At 43.4% G+C, this 25,924-nt stretch overlaps 2 protein-coding genes and 1 pseudogene across 2 annotated transcripts in view; 1 reads left to right on the top strand and 2 right to left on the bottom strand.

The window, feature by feature from the left end:
• The window catches only part of LOC109871808 (chloride channel protein 2-like), a 112,101-nt gene that overhangs the window by 38,720 nt on the left and 47,457 nt on the right, over positions 1–25,924 (bottom strand). The window contains exons 2-11 of the mRNA XM_031807330.1: positions 18,116–18,269; positions 2,906–3,037; positions 2,609–2,737; positions 2,083–2,216; positions 1,672–1,752; positions 1,149–1,172; positions 748–826; positions 508–633; positions 321–405; positions 98–199 (exon numbers count right to left, since the gene is read on the bottom strand). Of these exons, the coding sequence (XP_031663190.1) occupies positions 98–199; positions 321–405; positions 508–633; positions 748–826; positions 1,149–1,172; positions 1,672–1,752; positions 2,083–2,216; positions 2,609–2,737; positions 2,906–3,037; positions 18,116–18,269 (1,046 nt within the window). The remainder of the gene's footprint in view (positions 1–97; positions 200–320; positions 406–507; positions 634–747; positions 827–1,148; positions 1,173–1,671; positions 1,753–2,082; positions 2,217–2,608; positions 2,738–2,905; positions 3,038–18,115; positions 18,270–25,924) is intronic.
• LOC109871985 (c-Myc-binding protein pseudogene) lies at positions 16,872–17,275 on the bottom strand (annotated as a pseudogene).
• LOC109871984 (zona pellucida sperm-binding protein 4) lies at positions 19,200–25,326 on the top strand. Its single transcript, XM_031807328.1, is given in 9 exon segments — positions 19,200–19,569; positions 19,776–19,963; positions 22,010–22,092; positions 22,094–22,105; positions 22,319–22,476; positions 22,761–22,953; positions 23,120–23,267; positions 23,488–23,563; positions 23,817–25,326. Coding segments are annotated over 9 exon segments (1,293 nt in total). The 5' UTR covers positions 19,200–19,208; the 3' UTR covers positions 23,891–25,326.

Below are 25,924 nucleotides of genomic sequence, written 5' to 3'. Positions count from 1 at the left end.
TTGTGCATTTATCAATAATTACTGCAGATTTGGTCCTCCATATGTTTGTGTGTGTACAATATATAACAGTTCAATAGTATAATATTCACAGACTCACTTCCTAAGCAGGAACTTGTTGATGGTCTTCTGTTTCCTCATACACTCTACTATCAGTCTGTTCAGGTAGACAAATAGGGCCCCACCAAAACCACACGCAATCCTGAGGAGGACAGGGGACAGAGTCACACACAGTTCTAGGTTAATAGCCATTTACAGTGATGATACTGAGGAGTTTGAGCAGGGTGTGTAGAACACACAGGATACAGTAAACACACATGTACCCCAGGATGGCAAAGGCTGGCAACTCCTGGAGGTCAAAGGGGAAGTCCAGACGGAAACGTGTCTTAAAAAGAGCCGTGATGGTCTCTGAGAGAGACAGAGAGAATACACCAGTCAGCTCTGACTAACTATTGGCTCAATGACCCCCCCCCCCCCCGCACACACACACACACACACACACCTCCTCACCTTCGTCCTGGTTCCACACAGCCAGTACTCTGAAGATGAAGGCGCTGAAGGTGGCAGCAAAAAAGCCCCTCCAGTAGTTCCTCACCGCAAAGAACGTTGACGTTACCTCAATGCTGAAGAGCACACCTGCAGCACACACACAATCACTGTTGCAGTAACACCATTCATCACTTACTGTATTTTACTGCATTTCTCCCCAATGTATATTGTAAAGTACCTGGACCACCCATGGTTACGTACCTCCAATAGGGGCAGCAAAGCAGCATCCCACCCCTACTGCACACGCTGCTGATAGCATCTCTGTGTTCCTCAACTCATTCTGTAATAGGAACATACGCACACTCACAAACACCCACACATACATAAACACATATGTGCACGCACACATAGTACACACATAGACACACATAGAAATACATAATGGAATTACAGAGAGTAATGTTGGAATTTAGATGAACAGAATAACATGAAGTAAAGGGAGATGTCATGTACCGTTTGTCGTATGTGTCATGATGGCATTCACATAGAACAGAATAGAAATGCTTGACTTGAAATGGAAAGGCGCTCACATGACGTCCCATCAAACATGAAACAAGTGGACCCTGAGACGTGCACATACTTAGACACACTTGCACTCGTACCTTGTTTCCCTCAAAGGGCTCTTCCTTAAGCAGTAAGTGGGAAAAGACAGAAATCTGTGTGAGTACCTGAGAGTTAAATTGAAGAAAAGCAGAGACCAAAATCTGTTGGGAGAAATTATATTTATTGCTTTATTTTTTGGACAGAAAATGTATTCAATCTCCTATAATGATTGGGTTCAAACAGGATGAACCTCAACCCTGATCATTATGAAATTGTTCTAAAGTAGACCGTCTGATTTGATGCTTGCTGACTTGAAATGTTCTTCCTCCATCTCCCTTTTCCTCCTCCCCCGCCTCCCCCTCCCCTCCTCCAGGTCTTGGGTGGTGTATGGCAGAGAGAGTAATCTCTTGGCAGACTGAGAACCATAGACAGGAGTCGTACTGTGTGCTGGAGCCCAGGGTCGGGCTCAGGTGAGTGGGGGTGAGTGTGTGTCCTGGAGGGTGGCAGGCTGGTCAGACAGATATCACACAGATACTAAAACCAAATTGAGTGTGTGTGTGTGTGGGGGGAACTGTCTCTCACCATGTAAATCCCACCAAACAACGCAGCCATGAATTTACTCAGGAGAGCTGCACACAGACTGGCCACATGAACGAACGGGCCCTGAGTGAGAGATTGGAGAAACGAGAAAGAGAGATGGAGGGGTAGGGGTCAAAGGATGACGAAGAGAAAGAACATGGAATGCAGAGTTAGTAATAGAGGAGAAAAGGGGGGAAAAGAAGGCAGAACTAAAGCATTTTCAGACCAGGGCCCGTATTCATCAAGTGTCTCAGAGTAAGAGTGCTGAACCAGAATAAAGCTCCCCCGTCCATATAACCGTATTCATGATGATCTTATGGCAAAACTGCTCCTAGATCAGCACTTTATAAATTCGAGCCCAGGAATTTCAAACATTTCACTTTTTCCCGTAACAGTCCACTAGGGGTTTCCCACCTCCTTTCCCAGGGGCATGCCACTGCCCAGAGCACAGGTCAGCCCGATAACCTTGGCCACAAAGGTTTTAAAGGTGAGATACTCCTTAAGTACCACACCTCTAAGAATGGTCTTCATCTCTGGGATACCCGAACCTGAGGAAAAGGAGGAGGTGAGAGGGGGGGGGGGGGGGGGTGGAAGAGAGGAGGGCGAGGGAGGTGGGATAGGAGGAGGGCGAGGACGGAGAGTGCGGTAAAATGTATATTCAGAGATCCACTTCAAGATTATTTATGAATTCAAGGCAGTCATTACTAGTGGTTTCAAGGATATTGTCAATGATGTCCTGAAGTTGTATAACTTCTGTCAACTACCCATGTGGACTGAGTCGACGCCATACATCTGTGACCTTTAAATAATATTGCACAGTGTTTCATTCTGTATGCAAATTAGCTATTTAAATATATGTGAGTGAGCATGATTAGGAATAAATGTAGGTGTAAGATTACATTGAATGAGTGTGTGTGCGTTCCACACTTGAGTATCTTACCCACAGCCTGCGGGGCCAGTATCTGTGTGAACCCTGCTGAGAAAGTGATGAGCACCACTGGGTAGGTGACCCAGGCCAGGTACTGCAGGAGCATGTTACTGTTCAGTCCCCCGTACATCCACTTCTGAGCTACAGCGCAGAGACACACACAGATAAATCAAACCTATTAAAGGGCACATTCCAAAACTTTTTAAACAAGGAGAACTAGGAATATCTCACCCTCTCTCTCTCCCTCCTTCCATTCCCTATGGTGTTTTACCCAACAGACCCAGGAATATCTCTCCCTCCCTCCCTCACCTTGTTGACAGAAGGCTATAGCGTAGTCCATCACCCAGCTGACCAGGGCCATGACCAGACCCAGGAGGATGAGAAAGATCCAGTCCTCGCCCACACGAGAGATCAGGAACTTCTGACAGCGAGACGTACACACTGGAGAAAGGAGAGAGGGGGTGGGAGAGAGAGGAGAGAGGAAGATTAAAAATACAATAGCTTAAAATAAGAGAGAAATAGTCACTGTAACAAGACAGAGAGCATTAAAAAAAGACATGGAGTGATGAGAAATGGAGAAGGAACGCTGTGTGAAAAGCAAGTGGGGTGGAGAGACGGATAGAAATGCATCACAACTTGTTGAGCTGAATGAATAAAGGAATGAGTGGACTTAGAGATGGGTGGAAAGAGAGATATATAAGGCCGCTAAAGACCCAGGAAGCGAGTGACGATAGAGAGATAAAAGGGATGTATGGAGAGAAGGAGGAAAGGTGAATGGTTGCTCTCAGGTGGATGAAATAGGGGTAACTGGATGTCCCTGAAGACAAAATCAAACATCGAAGAGAACACAGTGTCTTCAGGGACACAGTCTATGAGTGCTCTAGATACTGAACCGGTGTCAGCAATTTGGTGCCAGAGATGTAACGGAGTCAGGCGCTACTGACTCCGCTACATCTCTGGCACCAAATCGCTGAGTTTACTCACAAAAATTCAAGCAATATTCCAAATAGGAAAATGCATACAAACTAACACCTACAACAACCACTAAGACACCAACAATCACGGACAGAACAGAAATGTATGCCAGAGGGTTAAATAAGGAACATGATATGGGAATTGAAACCAGGTGTAATACAGACAAAACAAAACAAAAATGAAACATGGATCGGTGGTGACTAGAAAGCCGGTGACGTCGACCGCTGAACACCACCCGAACAAGGAGAGTGGCCGACTTGAAGGGGAGGGGCCGACTTGAAGGAGAGGGGCCGACTTCAAGGAGAGGGGCCGACTTGAAGGGGAGGGGCCGACTTCAAGGAGAGGGGCCGACTTCAAGGAGAGGGGCCGACTTCAAGGAGAGGGGCCGACTTCAAGGAGAGGGGCCGACTTCAAGGGGAGGGGCCGACTTCAAGGGGAGGGGCCGACTTCAAGGAGAGGGGCCGACTTCAAGGGGAGGGGCCGACTTCAAGGGGAGGGGCCGACTTCAAGGGGAGGGGCCGACTTCAAGGAGAGGGGCCAACTTCAAGGGGAGGGGCCGACTTCAAGTGGAGGGGCCGACTTCAAGGGGAGGGGCCGACTTGAAGGGGAGGGGCCGACTTGAAGGGGAGGGGCCGACTTCAAGGAGAGGGGCCGACTTCAAGGAGAGGGGCCGACTTCAAGTAGAGGGGCCGACTTCAAGGAGAGGGGCCGACTTCAAGGAGAGGGGCCGACTTCAAGGGGAGGGGCCGACTTCAAGGAGGGGCCGACTTCAAGGGGAGGGGCCGACTTCAAGGGAAGGGGCCGACTTCAAGGAGAGGGGCCGACTTCAAGGAGAGGGGCCGACTTCAAGGGGAGGGTCGGACTTCAAGGAGAGGGGCCGACTTCAAGGAGAGGGGGCGACTTCAAGGAGAGGGGCCGACTTCAAGGAGAGGGGGCGACTTCAAGGAGAGGGGCCGACTTCGGGGGAAGTTGCGACAACCGGTGGAATTCCAGACTTCCAGTTCACATAAAAAGGAGAATAAATTGGGTCCAATGAAGCTTCTTTTAGCTGACCTAACTTTGTTTCTTAAATGTTTCTTGAGTGCTTTAAACAGTTGAAGTCGGAAGTTTACATAAACCTTACCCAAATACATTTAAACTCAGTTTTTCACAATTCCTGACATTTAAGTCGAGTAAAAATTCCCTGTCTTAGATCAGTTAGGATCACCACTTTATTTTAAGAATGTGAAATGTCAGAATAATAGTAGAGACAATGATTTATTTCAGCTTTTATTTCTTTCATCACATTCCTAGTGGGTCAGAAGTTTACATCCACTCAATTAGTATTTGGTAGCATTGCCTTTAAATTGTTTAACTTTGGTCAAATGTTTCAGGTAGCCTTCCACAAGCTTCCCACAATAAGTTGGGTGAAGTTTGGCCCATTCCTCCTCACAGAGCTGGTGTAACTGAGTCAGGTTTGCAGGCCTCCTTGCTCGCACAAGTATGCTTGGAGTCATTGTCCATTTGGAAGACCCATTTGCGGCCAAGCTTTAACTTCCTACTGATGTCTTGAGATGTTGCTTCAATATATCCACATCATTTTACTACCTCATGATGCCATCTATTCTGTGAAGCGCACCAGTCCCGCCTGCAGCAAAGCACCCCCACAACATGATACTGCCATCCCCGTGCTTCACGGTTGGGATGGTGTTCTTCGGCTTGCAAGCCTCCCTCTTTTCCCTCCAAACATAATGGTCATTATGGCCAAACAGTTCTATTTTTGATTCATCCCAGAGGACATTTCTCCAAAAAGTACGATCTTTGTCACCATGTGCAGTTGCAAACCGTAGTCTGGCTTTTTTATGGTGGTTTTGGAGCAGTGGTTTCTTCCTTGCTGAGCGGCCTTTCAGGTTATGTCGATATAGGACTTGTTTTACTGTGGATATAGATACTTTTGTACCTGTTTCCTCCAGCATCTTCACAAGGTCCTTTGCTGTTGTTCTGGGATTGATTTGATTTGCACTTTTCACTTTTCAGGACGTTCATCTCTAGGAGAAAGAACGCGTTTCCTTCCTGAGCGGTGTGATGAATGTGTGGTCCCATGGTGTTTATACTTGCATACTACTGTTTGTACAGATGAACGTGGTACCTTCAGGCGTTTGAAAATTGCTCCCAAGGATGAACCAGACTTGTGGAGGTCTTGGCTGATTCTGAGGTCTTGGCTGATTTCTTTTGATTTTCCCATGATGCCAAGCAAAGAGGCATTGAGTTTGAAGGTAGGCCTTGAAATACATCCACAAGTACACCTCCAATTGACTCAAATGATGTCAATTAGCCTATCAGAAGCTTCTAAAGCCATGACATAATTTTCTGGAATTTTCCAAGCTGTTTAAAGGCACAGTCAACTTAGTGTATGTAAACCCACTCCCTTTTTGTTTACAAGGCCCTACTCATAAACGTCCATATTATCTAACTTTGCTGTTCGCAGGATTGGATCATTCTTGAGGTTCCTAGGGTCTCCAACGAGCTAGGTAAATCTGCTTTTAGTTTTAATGCACCGTATTGCTGGAACAACATTTGAAATACATTTCATCTTGATGATGCCGTTGGTGCAATTTAAAGCATTTATTGGGGACTCATTGTTATCTTTTCGTAAAACATCTGGTTGTAGTAAAGAGCCAACCTGTATACTAAGGAGATCCTGAGGGAAATCGACGAGTACCAACAGCTTTACGCTATGGAGGAGCAACATACTCCATCATGGAAAGATCTGACTACTTCACAAAATATCTTTAACCCGACAAAAAAAGAAAAACAGATTTATCTACAGACACAGACAATTTACTTACCGTTGAAGTAGAGGCTAGTGCTCTGGCTGGAACCCATGCGACACTGGAAAAGTTGTGTGAGGTAGCAGGGCTGAGGGGGAGTTTGGAGTTCAGCCAGAATGAAATTCTTACACTCCAAGGAGATAGAAAACAAGGCACCAACAGCCAAGGTAAAAATCCACGATTCCAACATGGATTGTCTACTCAGGGAAAACATGGTGATGAAGGAGTTGCTACTAGACTTCACTAGTAGTAGCATGCATGAAAATCTATTTTTTTCTGGGATTCCTGAGGACGCATCCAATAATCCAGAGGGCGCGATCAGAGATTTCATGAAATCCGCATTAAAACTTCCTATAGAGACTGTAAACAAGGTGGCTTTCCACCGAGCACACAGACTTGGAGCTCGGAGTGACAAGACCAAGGGTCCCCGACCGATCATTGCAAAATTTGACAAAAGGAGCTGACCTAAAGCAGGGGAAGGGAGATTAAAGGGACCAAATTCAGTCTCAATTACCAATTTCCAAGGGAGGTAAACGAACGTTGTAAGAGACTCTATCTAGTACAAAGGCAACAAAAAGGGACAAGGGTAAGTGTTCCTTTCTCATTGTGGACAAACTCTTTATAGATGGACAGCTATTCTGAGACAGCTCCATAACACCATGGCTGTACAAAATTCTACAGGAACTTCAGGTTACGAAAAAAAGAAAGTATGGGAACTGTAAAAATATCTGAACACTATGAAGTGGATATGAACACACACGTACTCAATTACATGCTCGCTTACACATACGGACGTATACATACACACACATACACACCTGATCTTGCTCTCTTCTCTCACTCTCTCTTCTCTTCTCCCCCTCCCTCTATTGTCCAGAACTGTTTTATATTTTAATATGTTTGTTTGTCTATCTTTTTTATGTATTTGTCTACAAGTTTATATATGTTTACAACAAGCATGGGGAAGATAATATATACTGTTTACAGGAAACACTACATCCTTAAATGATTATACCAATTTATTGAACTTACAGGCAACAAATGATTATCAAATAATTATGGTAGGAGACTATAACACAGTGTTAAGTACCTCAATGGACCGTAAAGGTAATCACTCTACAAATTATCATCACCATGCCCTTAAGGAAATCACAAATATTATGGATGTCACGCTCTGATCTGTTTCACCTGTCCCTGTGATTGTCTCCACCCTCTCCAGGTGTCACTTATGTTCCCCAGTGTATTTATCCCTGTGTTTCCTGTCTCTCTGTGCCAGTTCGTCTTGTATGATTAGTCAAATCAACCAGCGTGGTTTTTCCCGTACTCCTTTTCTATTCTCTTTTGCCAGTCTTCCTGGTTTTGACCACTGCCTGACTCTGGACTACTTTTCCGCCTGCCTGATCATTCTGCCTGCCCTGACCTTGAATCTGCCTCCCCTTCGGTGCCTATTGGATACAAAAGAGGAGGAAAAAGAACTTGAGGAACTTATCTATTATCAATCTAATGTAATCTATTACAAAAATTAAGCAAACTGGATGGAATATGGAGAACAATGCACAAAACTCTTCCTGAATCTCCAATACTGGAACGCTAACGAAAATAATTTGCAGAAACTCGTTACTGAAGACTGAGTCATCTATGGTTCTCCGAATTATATTTTTAAAAGAGGAAGCTAATTATTTTAGACAGATGTTTTCTTTTCCGACTCATCCTCTCCCACTGAATGAAGATTACGGTAAGGAATTATAAAAAAAAATAAAAAAATGGAAAATGGAAAATTAACAAATGTACAGAAAGATCAGTGCGAAGGCCAGATTAGAGAAATAGCTTTTTGAGGCTGTTAAATCGTTTCAGTCTGGAAAAACCCCAGGGCTTGATGGCATACCGGTAGAGGTTTAACAAGCCTTTTTTGATATACTAAAAGCTCCATTGTTAGTTTTAACTAATGGTAGTCTGTCAGATACTTAGCAGGAAGGTCTGATTTCTCTATTAAAACAAGACCCAGATGGCAAATATAAAGATCCCTTCTATTTAAAAAACTGGAGGCCCCTTACACTTCAATGTTGTGATGGAAAAATACTAGTGAAATGCATAGCACTCAGAATTAAAAGGGTTTTACCAGGTATTGTTCATCCTGATCAGACAGGTTTTTTACATGGACGATACATTGGAGATGATATACAACAACTACTAGAAATAATAGAACATCATGAAACATATAAGCCAGGCCTGGTATTTATAGTGGATTTTGAAAAGGCATTTGATAAAGTAAGACTGGATTTTATTTATAAATGACTTTTTTCAATTTCGGTAATTCTATTATAAAATGGGTAAAAATAATGTATAGCAACCCCAGGTGTAAAATAGTAAATAACGGCTTCTTCTCCGAGTTTTGAATTATCAAGAGGAGTTAAACAAGGGTGTCCGCTGTCACCATATCTATTCGTTATAGCCATCGCAATGCTAGCTATTAAAATCAGATCCAATAACAACATTAGAGGAATAGAAACCCAAGGCTTAAAAACAAAGGTGTCCATGAGTGCCGATGACTCAAGTTTTATCTTAAGTCCACAAGCTAGATCCCTGCAATGTCTCATTGAAGAGCTAGATAACTTTTCTGTACTCTCTGGACTAAAACCAAAGTGTACAATATTACATATTGGATCTTTAAAAAATACAACTTTTACATTACCCTGCAGTTTACCTATAAAATGGGCTGATGGTGAAGTAGACATACTTGTGAATTCATATCACAAAAGATACAAATAAGCTCTCCACAATGATTTTCAATAGAAAACTTGTAAAATAGACAAGAGCCTGCAACCATGGACCTGACTATTTATGGAAAAATTGCCCTGATTAACTCCTTAATCAAATCTCAGTTTACTCATTTACTTATGGCGCTGCATACTCCTGACAATTTGTTTTTCACATCATATGAGCAAAATATATTTTGCTTTATCTGGGACGCCAAACCAATAAAGAGTGCCTATCAATAAAAATAAAGAGTGCCTATCTATATAATGAATGTGAATTGGGTGAGTTGAGTTTATTAAATATAAAAGCACTAACCCTCTCTAAAAGCTTCACTTATTCAAAAGTTTTACTTGAACCCTAAATGGTTCTCAAGTAGATTACTAAGAAAAGCTCATCCATTGTTTAAAAATGGCCTTTTTGCCTTTGTGCAGATTGTCATGTCTCATTTTCGATTAATACTTTTTTCCGAAGTATCTCTTTTTCAAACAAGCATTGCAGAGCTGGCTACAATTTCAATTTCATCTCCATGAAAAGATATAACAAATATTATGGCTGAACTCAAATGTGCGGGTTGATAAAATACCTGTATTTATGGGAAAGATGTTTGAAAATTGTATTTTGTTATTCAATTATATTGTAAATTGGAATGGTAGAGTTATGTCCTTCATTGAGTTAACCAAATTGTACGGGAAGGTCTGCTCAATCCAAGAGTACAACCAAATGATTCCAGCATTATCCTAAAAATGGAGGAGGCAGGTGGCAGCGGGAGGAGCTAGGGAACTGCCCAATATAAAGGATCAAAACTGGCAGAGGAATAAAAATACCATAAATAGGAAAGTATACCAGTTTCATTTGAGGACCAGGATGTTGACAACTGTGCCATACAGATGGCAAAATAGTTGGGAAGAGATTTTTGATGTACCGATTCCATGGTGCCTGAGTTGATATATACAGTATAACAACACAAGATTCAAGACCTTTGATTTTCAGCTAAAGTTATTATTTTGAATTCTTGCCACGAACAAAATGTTGAATATTTGAGGCATAAAATCATCGAAGCTCTGCAGATTTTGTTGTGAGGATACAGAATCAATAGACTATTTATTTTTGTATTGCCCTCAGGTAGCCTGTTTCTGGTCTCAGGTTCAGGAATGGCTGAAAACGCATAGCATTGATCTAAAATTACTAATACTAATACTAAATACTAATACTAATACTAAATACTAATATACTAATACTCTTAGTAAAAGTATTTATTGTTAACTCGCAATCTGTGGATTCTATTCGATTAGATAGATTGAAACTGCATGTTAAACATCACAGCATAGTTGAAAGATATGTGTTGCGTAGAAACCCAAAGTGGGTGGCCAGCAGAGATAGATTGGATGGGCTGAGGGAAGCTGAGTTTTGGGATGTGGAATTGGAGACAAGTGGGAGTGGAGTTTCTGTGCGAGAGATAGAATGATGGTCAAAGTTTTTTTAAAGTAAAAATTAAACATAATAAAAGGTTTGGCTGATGCCGTGCATGTGTTTGTACACATGCATATATACACACTCATGCAAAGAAACGCATACAAGAACACACACATACATGTAATAGTGCCAGACATGCACACAAACATATACAGTTGGCATTGCTGTTATGATTTTAGTTGTCCTTGATGTTCTTTGTTTAATTCTTTGTTTTATTATTATTAATTTTTTTGGCATTGTTGTTTGCTGTTTTCTTCTGTCTTTCTTTTTTCTCTTTAGTTCATTCTCTTGGTTGTTGGTCCATTGTGGGGTTCTTGGGGGTTGGGAATGGAATTAATTGTATTTTTAATTTTTCTTCAGGGGGGGGACTGTGGGAGGGGTCTGGAATGATCGAGGGACAACTATTGGGGAACTGTGGGGGGATCTTGGGGGGTTGGGAGTCTGTTGGATGACTGGTATGATGTAGTTGTTGAGCAGCTTCACTGTAGGTACAGTGGGGCTCCCAGGGAGCCATACAAGCTAGAATCGCCACTGCACACAGGCATACTGTACACACACATACACACACACACACACACACACTAGTTTGGCATGTGGTGGGTGGCCCTCTGCCCGGTGCTTGGCTCTCCTCTACCCGGGCAGCTTGGCTCTCCTCTGCCCGGTGCTTGGCTCTCCTCTGCCCAGGCAACTTGGCTCTCCTTATATTCGCAGCCACAGTAGTGTGACAGTCTTCGGTTTTCTTCTCAACCCAAAAGCAAAAACAGACAGTCTGCCAGATACACTGTGTAATGAATTGCTTATTCTGTTTCGGGAATATGAATCGTACAAACATACTGTAAATTATAGAATGACATTTAGGCCAAAGATATCAAAACAAATATGAGTGTAATCTCCCTCAGCAGAACAGTCACTAGCAAGCAGTGCACAAAATGGGAAAAGCCTATTTTATGACAAGGCACTGCCACATCTCAAACAAAATCTCCAAGAATATGACCACTCATATTTACTGACCTGTGTAATGACCTCAATATGACCACTCATATTTACTGACCTGTCTAATGACCTCAACATGACCACTTATATTTACCAACCTAATGACCACTCATATTTACTGACCTGTCTAATGACCTCAATATGACTACTCATATTTACTGACCTGTGTAATGACCTCAATATGACCACTCATATTTACTGACCTGTGTAATGATCTCAATATGACCACTCATATTTACTGACCTGTGTAATGACCTCAATAGGACTACTCATATTTACTGACCTGTCTAATGACCTCAATATGACCACTCATATTTACCAACCTAATGACCACTCATATTTACTGACCTGTGTAATGACCTCAATATGACCACTCATATTTACCAACCTAATGACCACTCATATTTACTGACCTGTCTAATGACCTCAACATGACCACTTATATTTACCAACCTAATGACCACTCATATTTACTGACCTGTCTAATGACCTCAATATGACTACTCATATTTACTGACCTGTGTAATGACCTCAATATGACCACTCATATTTACTGACCTGTGTAATGACCTCAATAGGACCACTCATATTTACTGACCTGTGTAATGACCTCAATAGGACTACTCATATTTACTGACCTGTCTAATGACCTCAATATGACCACTCATATTTACCAACCTAATGACCACTCATATTTACTGACCTGTGTAATGACCTCAATATGACCACTCATATTTACCAACCTAATGACCACTCATATTTACTGACCTGTGTAATGACCTCAATAGGACCACTCATATTTACTGAACTGTGTAATGACCTCAATATGACCACTCATATTTACTGACCTCAATATGACCACTCATATTTACTGACCTCAATAGGACCACTCATATTTACTGACCTGTGTAATGACCTCAATAGGACCACTCATATTTACTGACCTGTCTAATGACCTCAACATGACCACTCATATTTACCAACCTAATGACCACTCATATTTACTGACCTGTCTAATGACCTCAATAGGACCACTCATATTTACTGACCTGTCTAATGACCTCAATAGGACCACTCATATTTACTGACCTGTCTAATGACCTCAATAGGACCACTCATATTTACTGACCTGTCTAATGACCTCAATAGGACCACTCATATTTACTGACCTGTCTAATGACCTCAATAGGACCACTGATTTACTGACCTGTGTAATGAGTGAGGGATCACTGTGATCCAATGACCTCTCCTATAAGTGCACCACCACTGAACTGACAGCATTGACCTACGCTGAGTGTACAAAACATTATGAACCCCTGCTCTTTCCATGACATGGACTGACCAAGTGAATCCAGGTGAAAACTATGATCCCTTATTGATGTCACTTGTTAAATCCACTTCAATTCATGTAGCTGAAGGGGAGGAGACAGGTTAAAGAAGGATTTTTAAGCCTTGAGACAATTGAGACATGGATTGTGTGTGCCGTTCTGAAGGTGCCAAAGATTTAAGTGCCTTTGAACGGAATATCAACATGAGCCATCTTGTAAAGTCCATTCCAAATCAAATCAAAGTTTATTTGTCAAGTGCGCCGAATACAACAGTGACCTTACAGTGAAATCCTTACTTACAGGCTCTAATCAATAGTGCAAAAAAGGTATTGGGTGAACAATAGGTAAGTAAAGAAATAAAACAGTAAAAAGACAGGCTATATACAGTAGCGAGGCTATAAAAGTAGTGAGGCTACATACAGACACCGGTTAGTCAGGCTGTTTGAGGTAGTATGTACATGTAGATATGGTTAAAGTGACTATGCATATATTATGAACAGAGAGTAGCAGTAGCGTAAAAGAGGGGTTGGCGGGTGGTGGGTGGGACACAATGCAGATAGCCCGGTTAACCTATGTCCGGGAGCACTGGTTGGTCGGCCCAATTGAGGTAGTATGTACATGAATGTATAGTTAAAGTGACTATGCATATACAGTAAACAGAGAGTAGCAGCAGCGTAAAAAGAGGGGTTGGGGGAGGCACACAATGCAAATAATCTGGGTAGCCATTTGATTACATGTTCAGGAATCTTATGGCTTGGGGGTAATAACTGGTGAGAAGCCTTTTTGACCTAGACTTGGCACTCCGGTACCGCTAGTAGAGAGGTAGTAGAGAGAGTAGAGAGAACAGTCTATGACTGGGGTGGCTGGGGTCTGACCATTTTTAGGGCCTTCCTCTGACACTGCCTGGTGTAGAGGTCCTGGATGGAAGGCAGCTTAGCCCTGGTGATGTACTGGGCAGTACGCACTACCCTCTGTAGTGCCTTGCGGTCAGAGGCCGAGCAATTGCCGTACCAGGCAGTGATGCAATCATGCTCTTGATGTTGCAGCTGTAGAACCTTTTGAGGATCTCAGGACTCATGCCAAATCGTTTTCGTCTCCTGAGGGGGAATAGGCTTTGTCGTGCCCTCTTCACGACTGTCTTGGTGTGTTTGGACCATTCTAGTTTGTTGTTGATGTGGACAAGGAACAACCTGCTCCACAACAGCCCCGTCGATGAGAATGGGTGCGTGCTCAGTCCTCCTTTTCCTGTAGTCCACAATCATCTCCTTAGGCTTGGTTACGTTGAGGGATAGGTTGTTATTCTGGCACCACCCGGCCAGGTCTCTGACCTCCTCCCTATAGGCTGTCTTGTCATTGTCGGTGATCAGGCATACCACTTTTGTGTCGTCTGCAAACTTAATGATGGTGTTGGAGTCGTGCCTGGCCATGCAGTCGTGTGTGAACAGGGAGTACAGGAGGGGACTGAGCACGCACCCCTGGGGAGCTCCAGTGTTGAGGATCAGCGTGGCAGAGCTGATGCTACCTACCCTCACCACCTGGGGGTGGCCCGTCAGGAAGTCCAGGATCCAGTTGCAGAGGTAGGTGTTTAGTCCCAGGATCCTTAGCTTAGTGATGAGCTTTGAGGGTACTATGGTGTTGAACGCTGAGCTGTAGTCAATGAATAGCATTCTCACATAAGTGTTCCTTTTGTCCAGTTGGGAAAGGCAGTGTGGAGTGCAATACAGATTGCATCATCTGTGGATCTGTTTGGGCAGTATGCAAATTGGAGTGGGTCTAGGGTTTCTGGGATAATGTTGTTGATGTGAGCCATTACCAACCTTTCAAAGCACTTCATGGCTACGGACGTGAGTGCTACGGGTCTGTAGTCATTTAGGCAGGTTGCCTTTGTGTTCTTGGGCACAGGGACTATGGTGGTCTGCTTGAAACATGTTGGTATTACAGACTCAATCAAGGACATGTTGAAAATGTCAGTGAAGACACCTGCCAGTTGGTCAGCACATGCCCGGTGCAGACGTCCTAGTAATCCGTCTGGCCCAGCAGCCTTGTGTATGTTGACCTGTTTAAAGGTCTTACTCACATCGGCTATAGAGAGCATGATCACACAGTAATCCGGAACCGAATGTTACCTGTAATCCATGGCTTCTGGTTGGGGTATGTACGTACAGTCACTGTGGAGACGACGTCCTCGATGCACTTATTGATAAAGCCAGTGACTGATGTGATGTACTCCTCAATGCCATCGGAAGAATCCTGGAACATGTTCCAGTCTGTGAAAGCAAAACAGTCCTGTAGTTTAGCATCTGCTTCATCTGACCACTTTTTTATAGACTGAGTCACTGGTGCTTCCTGCTCTAATTTTTGCTTGTAAGCAGGAATTAGGAGGATAGAGTAGTGGTCAGATTTACCAAATGGAGGGCGAAGGAGAGCTTTGTACGCTTCTGTGTGTGTAGAGTACAGGTTATCTATAATTTTTTTCCCTCTGGTTGCACATTTAACATGTTGATGGAAATTTGGTAGAACTGAATTAAGTTTCCCTGCATTAATGTCTCCGGCCACTAGGAGCACCACCTCTGGGTGAGTGGTAACCTGTTTGCTTATTTCCTTATACAGCTGACTGAGTGCTGTCTTAGTGCCAGCATCTGTCTGTGGTGGTAAATAAACAGCCACGAAAAGTTTAGCTGAACACTCTCTAGGCAAGTAGTGTGGCTGCAATTTATCCCAATATACTCCACTTCAGGTGAGCAAAATCTAGAGACTTCCTTCGATTTCGTGCAAAAGCTGTTGTTTACAAAAATGCACAGACCGCCCCCCCTCGTCTTACCGGAGTGTGCTGTTCTTTTTTGCCGGTGCAGTGTGTATCCCGCTAGCTGAATATCCATGTCGTCATTCAGCCACGATTCCCGTGAAACATAGGATATTACAGTTTTTGATGTCCCGTTGGTAGGATATTCGTGATCGTACCTTGTCTAGTTTATTCCCAGACGAACTGAGGCAGTTCTGACGGCAAAGGGGGGGGGGGGGGGGGGGGGGGTGTAACTCACAGTAGGTTGGTGGCACCTTATTTGAGGACAGGCTCATGGTAATGGCTGGAGCGGAATTAGCTGAATGGTAGCAAATACATAAAACACAGTTTCTAGGTGTTTGATGCCATTCCATTTGCTCCGTTCCAGGCATTGTTATGAGCTATCCTCCCCTCAAGACTCCACTGGTGCAACTCAATTAGGAAGGTGTTCTTAATGTTTTGTATACTCAGTTTATGCTCATTGTATTATCTAAAATACAGTAGATGGCCGATGGTGGTGAGTGAGATGAGTCAGTCACACTGGATTACACATTAGCCTAGCATGTTAGCGAGATCTCCCTCTTGAGCTAACCCACGCTCGCTCTCTAAAGCTAACGGTCACGATGAGCCGCTCAGCCTTTTGCGGAGTGTGTAGGCTGGGCTCTAAAACCCTCTGGATTTTGGAGTAGAACAGAGGCACATACTCCTACACACACACACACACCCACATATACAGAACAGAGGCACAAACTCATCATCCTACTCCTAAGAGGTAAGGTATTGTGGTGTAGGTGGGAGAATGGCTGGGTTCTGCTCTCCTCCTGTTGTACAACATGTACAAGAACGTGGCAAGATATCACTAGTACACAAGAGTCATATTTAAGAGAGTCCTTTATTTTTTACATGAAAAAAATATACACAATACTAGTCAAAAGTTTGGACACCTACTCATGCAAGGGTTTTTCTTTATTTCTACATTGTAGAATCGTTTTTCCCCCCTGCAAGAGTATTTATTGACTTAAATTGGAGATCATGGTAACAAAGGAAGTGCCTGTACACAGAAGCCACATTTACTACTTAAACAAAATTGAAGTGATATATATATATATATATAGATATATATATATATATATATATACACACACACACACACAGAGAAATTATGGCTTTACATTAAGCGCCCTTTCCAAACAGTGAAAAAAATATAACAATTCAACCAACTACATTATTCCGCTGCTCCATCCTCAGGTGTTGGTTCATACTGCAGAAGCCTCTTTCTGAGTTCTTTGGTTTCCTCCATGAGCAGATCACACTTCTGCTGTAGCTCAGACAGCCCCAAACGGAGGGCCTCGGCATCTGCTGTCTCCACACCAGCAACACCAAGGTGATGCTTTGGAAAGTTCAAAGAATTATTAGGTTTCGGTCTCTTCGTATAGGGCCACCAAGACATTGGTGAGAGTGTCAAGAACACCCGCTTTTTCGAGATACCTTCGAAATTGTTCCCACTTAGATTCAGAACCTCTGTAATAAGACATTATGCCTGGCGACCAAATATGTTGCGTTATGATTAAGTAAACTATCATAGTAGAATAATAGTGAAGACATCAAAACTATGAAATAACATATGGAATCATGTAGTAACCAAACAAATCAAAATATATTTTATATTTGAGATTCTTCAAAATTAGCCACCCTTTGCCTTGATGGCAGGTTTGCACACTCTTGGCATTCTCTCAACCAGCTTCATGAGGTAGTCACCTTGGAATGCATTTAAATTAACAGGTGTTAAAAGTTCATTTGCTTCCCAAATTGTGTCAAGTTGGCTGGATGTCGTTTGGATGGATGACCATTCTTGATACACACAGGAAACTGTTGAGTGTGAAAAACCTAGCAGCGTTGCAGTTCTGGCACCTACTACCATACCCCAGTCAACCCCTCAAAGGCACACATAAACAATCCATGTCTCAAGGCATCCAAAACCTTCTTTAACCTGTCTTCTCCTCTTCATCTACACTTATTGAAGTGGATTTAACAAGAGACATCAATAAGGGATCATAGCTTTCACCTGGATTCACTTGGTCAGTCCATGTCATGGAAAGAGCAGGTGTTCATAATGTTTTGTACACTCAGCGTAGGTCAACGCTGTCAGTTCGGTGGTGGTGCACTCATAGGAGAGGTCATTGGATCACAGTGGTCACTCACTCATTACACAGGACAGTAAATGAGTGGTCCTATTGAGGTCATTAGACAGGTCAGTAAATATAAGTGGTCACACGGAGGTCATTAGACAGGTCAGTAAATATGCGTGGTCACACGGAGGTCATTAGACAGGTCAGTAAATATGAGTGGTCATTAGGTTGGTAAATATGAGTGGTCATGTTGAGGTCAGTTGGTCACTCACCATGACACTTGGCGCAGGGGTCTTTCTCATACTCTAGCAGCTCTGCCGACCGGCTGCGAACGCTGGTGGACCTCCGCAGTCCCCCGCCATCACGCAGGCGGGCCGCCTCCTCCTTGGCATACACACCGAGCTCCTGTGTGTAACGCCCATACATCTGAACAAGAGGGGTGGGGAAGGAGGGAGAGAGAGAATATTATTCATTTTCAAGTATTCAAAGGGACCCTCATTATACTCAACCAGCTCCTGAGTCCTGTTTAATATAATCCATTAATCCATGGGAGAGAGAAGGACAGAGGGGGGAGAAGAGGGGGAGGTCAAGAGAAAGTTAGAGACAGAGAGGGGAAGGAATGAGAAATAGCAGTTGCATTTCAATAGTATTAAAAAGCAGGGGTGTCCAACTCATTCCACAGACGGCAGGGTGCCTGCAGGTTTTTGTTTTTTACTTTCAACCTAGACAACCAGGTGAGGGGAGCTCATTACTAATCAGTGAGGGTAATTCATCAATCAAGCACAAGGGAGGAGTGAAACCCGCAGACACTTGGACCTCCATGAAATGAGTTTGTCATGTGGTCTAAAGGAATGTCTAAAAAAAAATATGAAAGAGAGGGGACAAGAATAGGAAGCAACTTCATACTATTGAGATGGATCAAAAGAGGACAAGTATACCATTAATCAATTTAAAAATATTCAAATGTATCCATTTGATAGAAACAATTCCTAGGTGCTGATCACTCCCTAGAGCCAAACGAGCTATCAATGAGCTGCGCCTGCCAGGCCCTGACTGATTAACTACCCAGGGATGCCTTCCAGGCCCTGACTGATTAACTACCCAGGGATGCCTTCCAGGCCCTGACTGATTAACTACCCAGGGATGCCTTCCAGGCCCTGACTGATTAACTACCCAGGGATGCCTTCCAGGCCCTGACTGATTAACTACCCAGGGATGCCTGCCAGGCCCTGACTGATTAATTGATGGCGACAGCTTGACTCTTAACGAGGAGGGGCGGGGCATCTGCCAAACAAACATACTCAATCAGGTATAAAAGCCTCAGCGAGCGCTGAGCAAGTCCTGTGGATATGATTGTGTAGTATAATGGCATCATCAGCAAGGTGTGTAGTTGTGGTGCTGGCTGTGTTTGTGCACTGCAGTAGTGCAAATACTTGGGGAATGCTACTACAGAAGCACCAGGCTCCAGTTGTTCAGCAGGCCCAGAAGGTGAGGCAGCAACCTCCGACCAGGCCAGTAACATATGACCAGCAGGCCAAGAAGCTGAAAAACCAGCCCCAGTGGCCACCTCAGTGGGTTACCCAGGGACCTGATGCCACAACTCCTATTGAGAAATGCCAAGTGAAAGAGGAAGAGCGACTTACTTGTGTTGTCCCTGATCTTACTCTTGCTCAATGTGTGGCAAACAACTGCTGCTTTGAGTGGCGGTGCTACTATGGGAAAGCAGGTGACTGTTTTGGCTTTTCCCTTCATTTATTTTACAATTTGCATATCCTTTGTATTTGCTCCTGCCTAGCTTGTAAGACTTCCATTTATGGAGTTATATGTGCCAACATGTGTTGTGAATTAAATGTTCTGTTGGCTCTATCATGACTTTCTAGAGTGGCACATGAGTAATTACTCATATCCTTTCTGTGCCCACTCCTTCCTCAGTGACTGTACAGTGCACCAGAGATGGTCAGTTTGTTGTTGTGGTGGCCAGGGATGCCACTCTGCCCAACCTGGATCTTGATACCACCAGTCTGCTTGGACTGCAAGATGCACTCTGTAAGCCTGTTGGCACCACTAAAGCCTTTGCCATATACCAGTTCCCTGTCACAGCCTGTGGCACCACTCTCATGGTGGGTAAATATCTTTCTCAATGTGATGCAATGTAAATCTTGACCATCTAGGAAGTGTTTTATGAACCCAATCCATTGTTTCCAGTGGGTTTTCAATTTAGGCCTTGGTCAATGCTGCTGGGGTTCTATTCTGCCTGGTAGTTTGAGTCCTCTCACCTGCTGTGAGTAGTTTGAGTCCTCTCACCCCCCCCCCCCCCCCCCCCCTCAGAATTAGTCCCAGAGTAACAGTTTCAAAGTTCTGGATTTTATGATCTAAATGAATTAACAGAATTTGACTAGTTCTATTCCAAATCCATGATTTGTCTGTTTTTAGGAATTTAATCCCATTTGATAGAAATATAATAATCTAGAGAATGCAGGGCCCTGCATTAATTTAATCCTCCTGTTCATTTCATGTTAATTGTGTTCCCTGTCCAAAATGACTGACACATTATAGCTGATTATAAATCTAATGTTATCACCTGATGTGTTTTTATTAATTTAAGTTCTTGTGAACATTACAAGTTTTGAATTCTATTTGCAGCCTGTGGGCCTCATTGACAAAAAAAAAGCATAATTTACAGATAATGTTGACTATCAAATTCTCATAGAAACAGTGCTAATTATCAGACTACTTTGTCAATTTATCACATTTTCACATGATACGGTTTCACATTTTTTTTAATAGTGGCACAAAATAACCTGTTCCAGGTTAACACTGACATGATAGTAAAGAAAGGATATGAGAACTTTACCATAATACAAAATGAATGTCTGAACACATTAACAGAATGTGAACAATGGTTTTTCTTTAATCAATGGTTCCGTTGTGTTCCCATGCACATGTTGGACAATATGTGGTTGTTGCATGTGCCTTGCAAATATATGCACTGCATTTATGGCACATGCTGCTCGTTATGACATCTCTTGGTGCACACAGATTGCACCTCTTCCTTCTGTCTCTGGCAGCTGTAGCTCTTGCTTCTTGCCCTTGTATCTCTCACCAATCCAGCAAAGGCTGGTGTTGGTGCAAGGTATTTGCCTTTGAATGGAATAGTCTCCTCTTGAAGAATTTCCCTGCTTCCAGCCTGTATTCACACCAGCCTCGTTTTAGGCCGACACAGCTAGGATGTTGAAGAACACCATGGGCCAACGTGCCGTCATCCTCTTAGTATGTAACCTGAGTGCAACAATCCGTGAATAGAATGAGTACATACAAGTGATATGTCATATTAACTTAAGAAATTTCTCAAGTGTTTTAATTTCACATCTAAAACATATTTACATATTGAAATGAATAGAATTGGCTCCATATTGTTCACAAATTCAATGAATTTTGCCAAACATATCTCTTATTGTGCAGCTTAAACAATCTGGTAAGGGGAAAAGTACATGAGATTTCAAAGATGATAACATACCTTATCAAGGTTGTCAACTCCCACTTGGTTCCTGTTGTAATCCAGCACAGTGGCATCCCTGTGCAATTGTCATCAGGAGCACTCTTTTTCCTTTGGGCAGTAGGGCACAAGTGTTGGTGAAGGCATATTTAGAGGAAAAACAATCCCTGTCCTTGGTAGTAAGGCAGGAGGTAACTCGGGCTTGTTCCTTCTGACTGTCCCCACCATGGTCATTTTTTGGGGAGCAGCTCCTGACCAAGAGCATATGAGGGGATGACATTGTCACATGTTGTGCCCCTGGAGACCTTCAGTCACTTCCAGGACCACCTGTTTTCCCTGGAGACCTTCAGGAACACCATCAGCAGGTTTCCCGGCGTAACCCTGCATCTTCCATGCGTAACTTGTCCTAGCATCACATGCTGCCCAGATCTTTAGTCCATATTTAGATGGCTGGCTTGGCATTTTTGATCAGGAACACCACAGCTGTACAAAAGTGTTTTATAAACACAATTTAATCATCAATGCCCTGTGTGGACAAAGTCATGGATCCTTATGACAATCAGATTTAATTAATTACATTTTTCAAAGAACTTGTAAATCAGTCCACTTCAACAGGCAAAGCCTGGATGTTAGACCCATTGGCCAATGCTGAATGTTTTGTCCATTGCAGGAGGAAAGTGGCTATGTGGTCTATGAGAACAAGATGATATCTTCCTATGAAGTGGAGATTGGACCTCGAGGCTCAATCACTAGAGAGCCACTTTGAGTGAGTCTTCCCTTTGGCCAATTCCACTTGAGGCTTAAGTGAAATGGCCAGTTCAATATTTTTAGAATTCTTTTCATACTGAATTATTTCTTAAAGGCATTTTCTGTTAGTATCATTGATTCACAGCTTAAGTCAGAATGTACTAGCCCACCCTGAGTCTGTGGAACAACACAGTTCTGGCCTTTACATCACTGTCAACATGTTTTCTTCTAGGCTGCAGTTCCAGTGTATGTACTCTGACACTGCGGTGGAGTTTTTGGTGGTTGAGGTGAATGCTCTTCCTCCCCCTGCTCCAGTCACTGCTACTGGACTTGTCCGAGTAGAGCTCCGACTGGCCAGCGGACAATGTTACAATAAGGGATGTGTGGAAGGTAAACTGGAGAAATGGTTTTAGAAGATAAAAAATCTTGCTGTGATAGCTTATCCCTGACAGGAAATTGCTTTGTCATACAAGGGGTGGGTGCCGGCTTTGACTCAAGCCAAACTAAGACCTGATTCTACAAATCCTAGTATTAAGTTCCGGCTTTGTTGCAGCCGATGGGTTACTACTTAGGTGGAAAAAATGCCTGTTCCAACAATCTGTTTAAGATGGCCAGCACTGTTCTGAAACTGCTGCTCTTCAGCTTTTTCTGTGAATGCTACCCTTTGTCCACAGAAGTGGAAGCCAACAGGTCCTACTACAGTGAGGCAGACTACCCAGTTGCCAAGCTCCTGATGGATCCAGTGTATGCAGAGGTTCACATCTTGGGGAGGACCGACTCTAACCTGGTCCTGAATCTGGACTACTGCTGGGCCACCTCCACCCCCAGTCCCCTCAGCTTGCCCAAGTGGGACCTCCTGGTTGATGGGTAACTAGAGAAACAAGATGGTTACCTTGCTACTTGATGTGTTAGATCAATGTTCAACTGGTGCTTACATGTAACCTGTAAATTGCAATCTTCCAACCAGGATTTCTGAAACCTGGGAAAGTTTCTGGAAATGTCCCACCTTATTCCTAACATTTATTTTCTCCAGGTGTCCGTACCAGGATGACCGTTACCTGACCAATGTAATCCCTGTGGATGGCTCCTCTGGCCTTGAGTTCCTGACCCACTACAAATGCTTCACGGTCAAGATGTTCACCTTTGTGGATGCAGACACTTTGGCCCCTTTGAAGGACAGGGTACTGTACTTTATTACAGCAGGAGTACTCTAATCAGGGTCTCATGGTCTTCTGCTGGGGTTTTCACCCTGATACTTGATGGATTTGCCAGGAAGTCTGCCTTAAAGGCTGAATCTGTCACTATGTTGAAAAGCAGTGCTGCTAACCTCAGACCAGTTTGAAATGGCCTTGGTTTAAATGGCTAATGTAGTTGATACATTTAATGTTTGCTTTCTATCAGGTTTTCATCCACTGTAGTACAGAGGTGTGCCACCCTACTAGGACCCACTCCTGTCAACAGAGCTGCAACAGGCAAAGTAAGTCGTTTTTTTTGTATCTTCCAGTTGGTGTTGATGTACAACTTGCTGTTCATCATGCCTCATTTTGTAAAGGTGCCATTGACCCTGGTCATATAGGGCGATGGGCTGTATATGCCTTGGCTCCATCCCAGCATGAGAATGCAATAGCTATACCTTTGACCAGGGTTGGTGACTGTAAATGCTCATTTTGAATCAAGTTGGGCTTTAGGGCCTTAGTGTCAAGCCTCCTGATCTCCTGTTGCTCCATTAGGGAGAGATGTGGCTGCAGTGAATTCTGTGGCTGGCGAGACTGTGGTGTCCAGTGGGGAGCTCATTCTGACCTGACCATAACTACCTTCCACCTGTCAGGCCTGAAGAAATACTTCTGATCTACTTCAGCTTGGGATGAAGGCCTCACTCTTTGACCTTGTAGCATACACACTACATATTGTGACTTGTAATCCTTTGGCTTGTTTAATACAATGCTTGACTTTGAAATATCTGAGTTATGACTTAACTAGAGAATTCTTTCTACATTTTGAGTGGAGGCTTGTTGCTCTAAAATCTAGTTCTGGCATCCTTTCAATAACCTTGGCTGTCTGCTTTCACCGGATATCTTGACATCTACATGCCACTAGCATTTTATATAAGGGTAATTTGTCAATGCCTTCACTACTTCAGGAATAATTTCTAAGCTAATGCAAGAATTGGAAACAATATCTGTAACCACTGACCTACAGTGTATGTGGAGGGTAGCTTCACATGTGCTGTGTCCTGGCATCGGCTGAGACCAAGCAAAGGGAACGCTCTGAGCTGAGTATATTTGAATAAGTGACATGTCTAACAGGGTGATTCAGTATAGCAGAGGTGGCTTGAGGGCAAGATCCTGCAGATTATAATATTAGGGTTCATGTGGAGAGATGTCTATGGCGAGCCTACTGTACCTGCCCTAGCATCTGGCTTTCACATATGTACCCTCCCACTGCATATGACCACACTACCTAATCTCACATGACTGCACCTACACAGGTCATCCTTTCATCACCTATTGCCTGGCGTTTTCAAGTGTCTTAATGTTGACGTGTTCTATGCAACCTGTGTACAGTTCATTTGATCAGTGCAGTCCCTTTCAGTATGTAGAGCATTATTGCATGGAACTCCCAGCTCAAATGAACAGCAACCCTGGTTTCATAACATCTCCCCTATTTGACCGTGTACTCGTATGTAGGCCACGTGTGCCTTTTTAAATGGATCTGTCCTTGAGCTGTTTAATGTTCTGTAATGTGAGGACCCCAGGAACAGCTGCTGCTTTAGCAACAGCTAATGGGGATCCTAATAAAACCCAATCTCTGCAACCTGTATAAACACGTGTTCATACGGTCAGTGCAGTCCCTTCATCCCTCCCATCTCTGAACCCCCCCCCCGCTCTGTTCACACTACTCTCCCTTTCTAAGTAGTGAAGCCAGACTCCGTTCTCTCTACAATCCCTATCGGCTCCTCAGCTACCATCACTTGACTAACGCGATCATTTGTCTTTACCACTCTTGATGGGCGTCACAATTCCTCCTGAATCCCTTTGTGCTCACTAAGGCAGGTGAGGTACAGAGGGAAGCTGGGCAGCCCTGGCTTCTGTCTGAAAGGGGGAGTATTTCACTTTGTCAATGTAAACATGTTTTCCATGCCATTAAAGCCCATTGAGTTGTCCAACAGCCCATCTCATAACTTTACTACCATCCACTCCTTCTTCCCATAGCTCCCATTTAACTGAAGCAGCTCCACCTAGCACACTGCAAGACCTCATCCAACCCAAGCCCACTACTGTGTAAACAGCCAGTTACAACCTGACAAAACACACTGGCTGACGTTTGTGGAAACGCGTATATGTGAGTTGAAGTAGGAAGTTTACATACGCCTTAGCCAAATAAATGTAAACTAATTTTTCACAATTCCTGACATTTTAATCCTAGTAAATGATCCTGTCTTAGGTCAGGATCACCACCTTTAAGAATGTGAAATGTCAAAATAAGTATTTCTTTCATCACATTCCCGGTGGGGCAGAAGTTTACATGCACTCAATTAGTATTTGGTAGCATTGCCTTTACATTGTTTAACTTGGGTCAAATGCTTCGGGTAGCCTTCTACAAGCTTCCCACAAGTTGGGTGAATGTTGGCCCATTCCTCCTGACAGAGCTTGTGTAACGGAGTCAGGTTTGTAGGCCTCCTTGCTCGCACATGCTTTTTCAGTTGTGCCCACATTCTCTGTAGAATTGAGGTCAGTGCTTTGTGATGGCCATTCCAATACCTTGACTTTGTTGTCCTTAAGCAATTTTGCCACAACTTTGGAAGTATGCTTGGGGTGATTGTTAATTTGGAAGACTC

This window comes from Oncorhynchus kisutch, linkage group LG27 (assembly GCF_002021735.2).
Source record: "Oncorhynchus kisutch isolate 150728-3 linkage group LG27, Okis_V2, whole genome shotgun sequence".
Taxonomy (NCBI): Eukaryota; Metazoa; Chordata; class Actinopteri; order Salmoniformes; family Salmonidae; genus Oncorhynchus; species Oncorhynchus kisutch.
The sequence above is the reverse complement of the archived record's forward strand: the minus strand, read 5'-3'. Positions and strand labels throughout refer to the sequence as shown.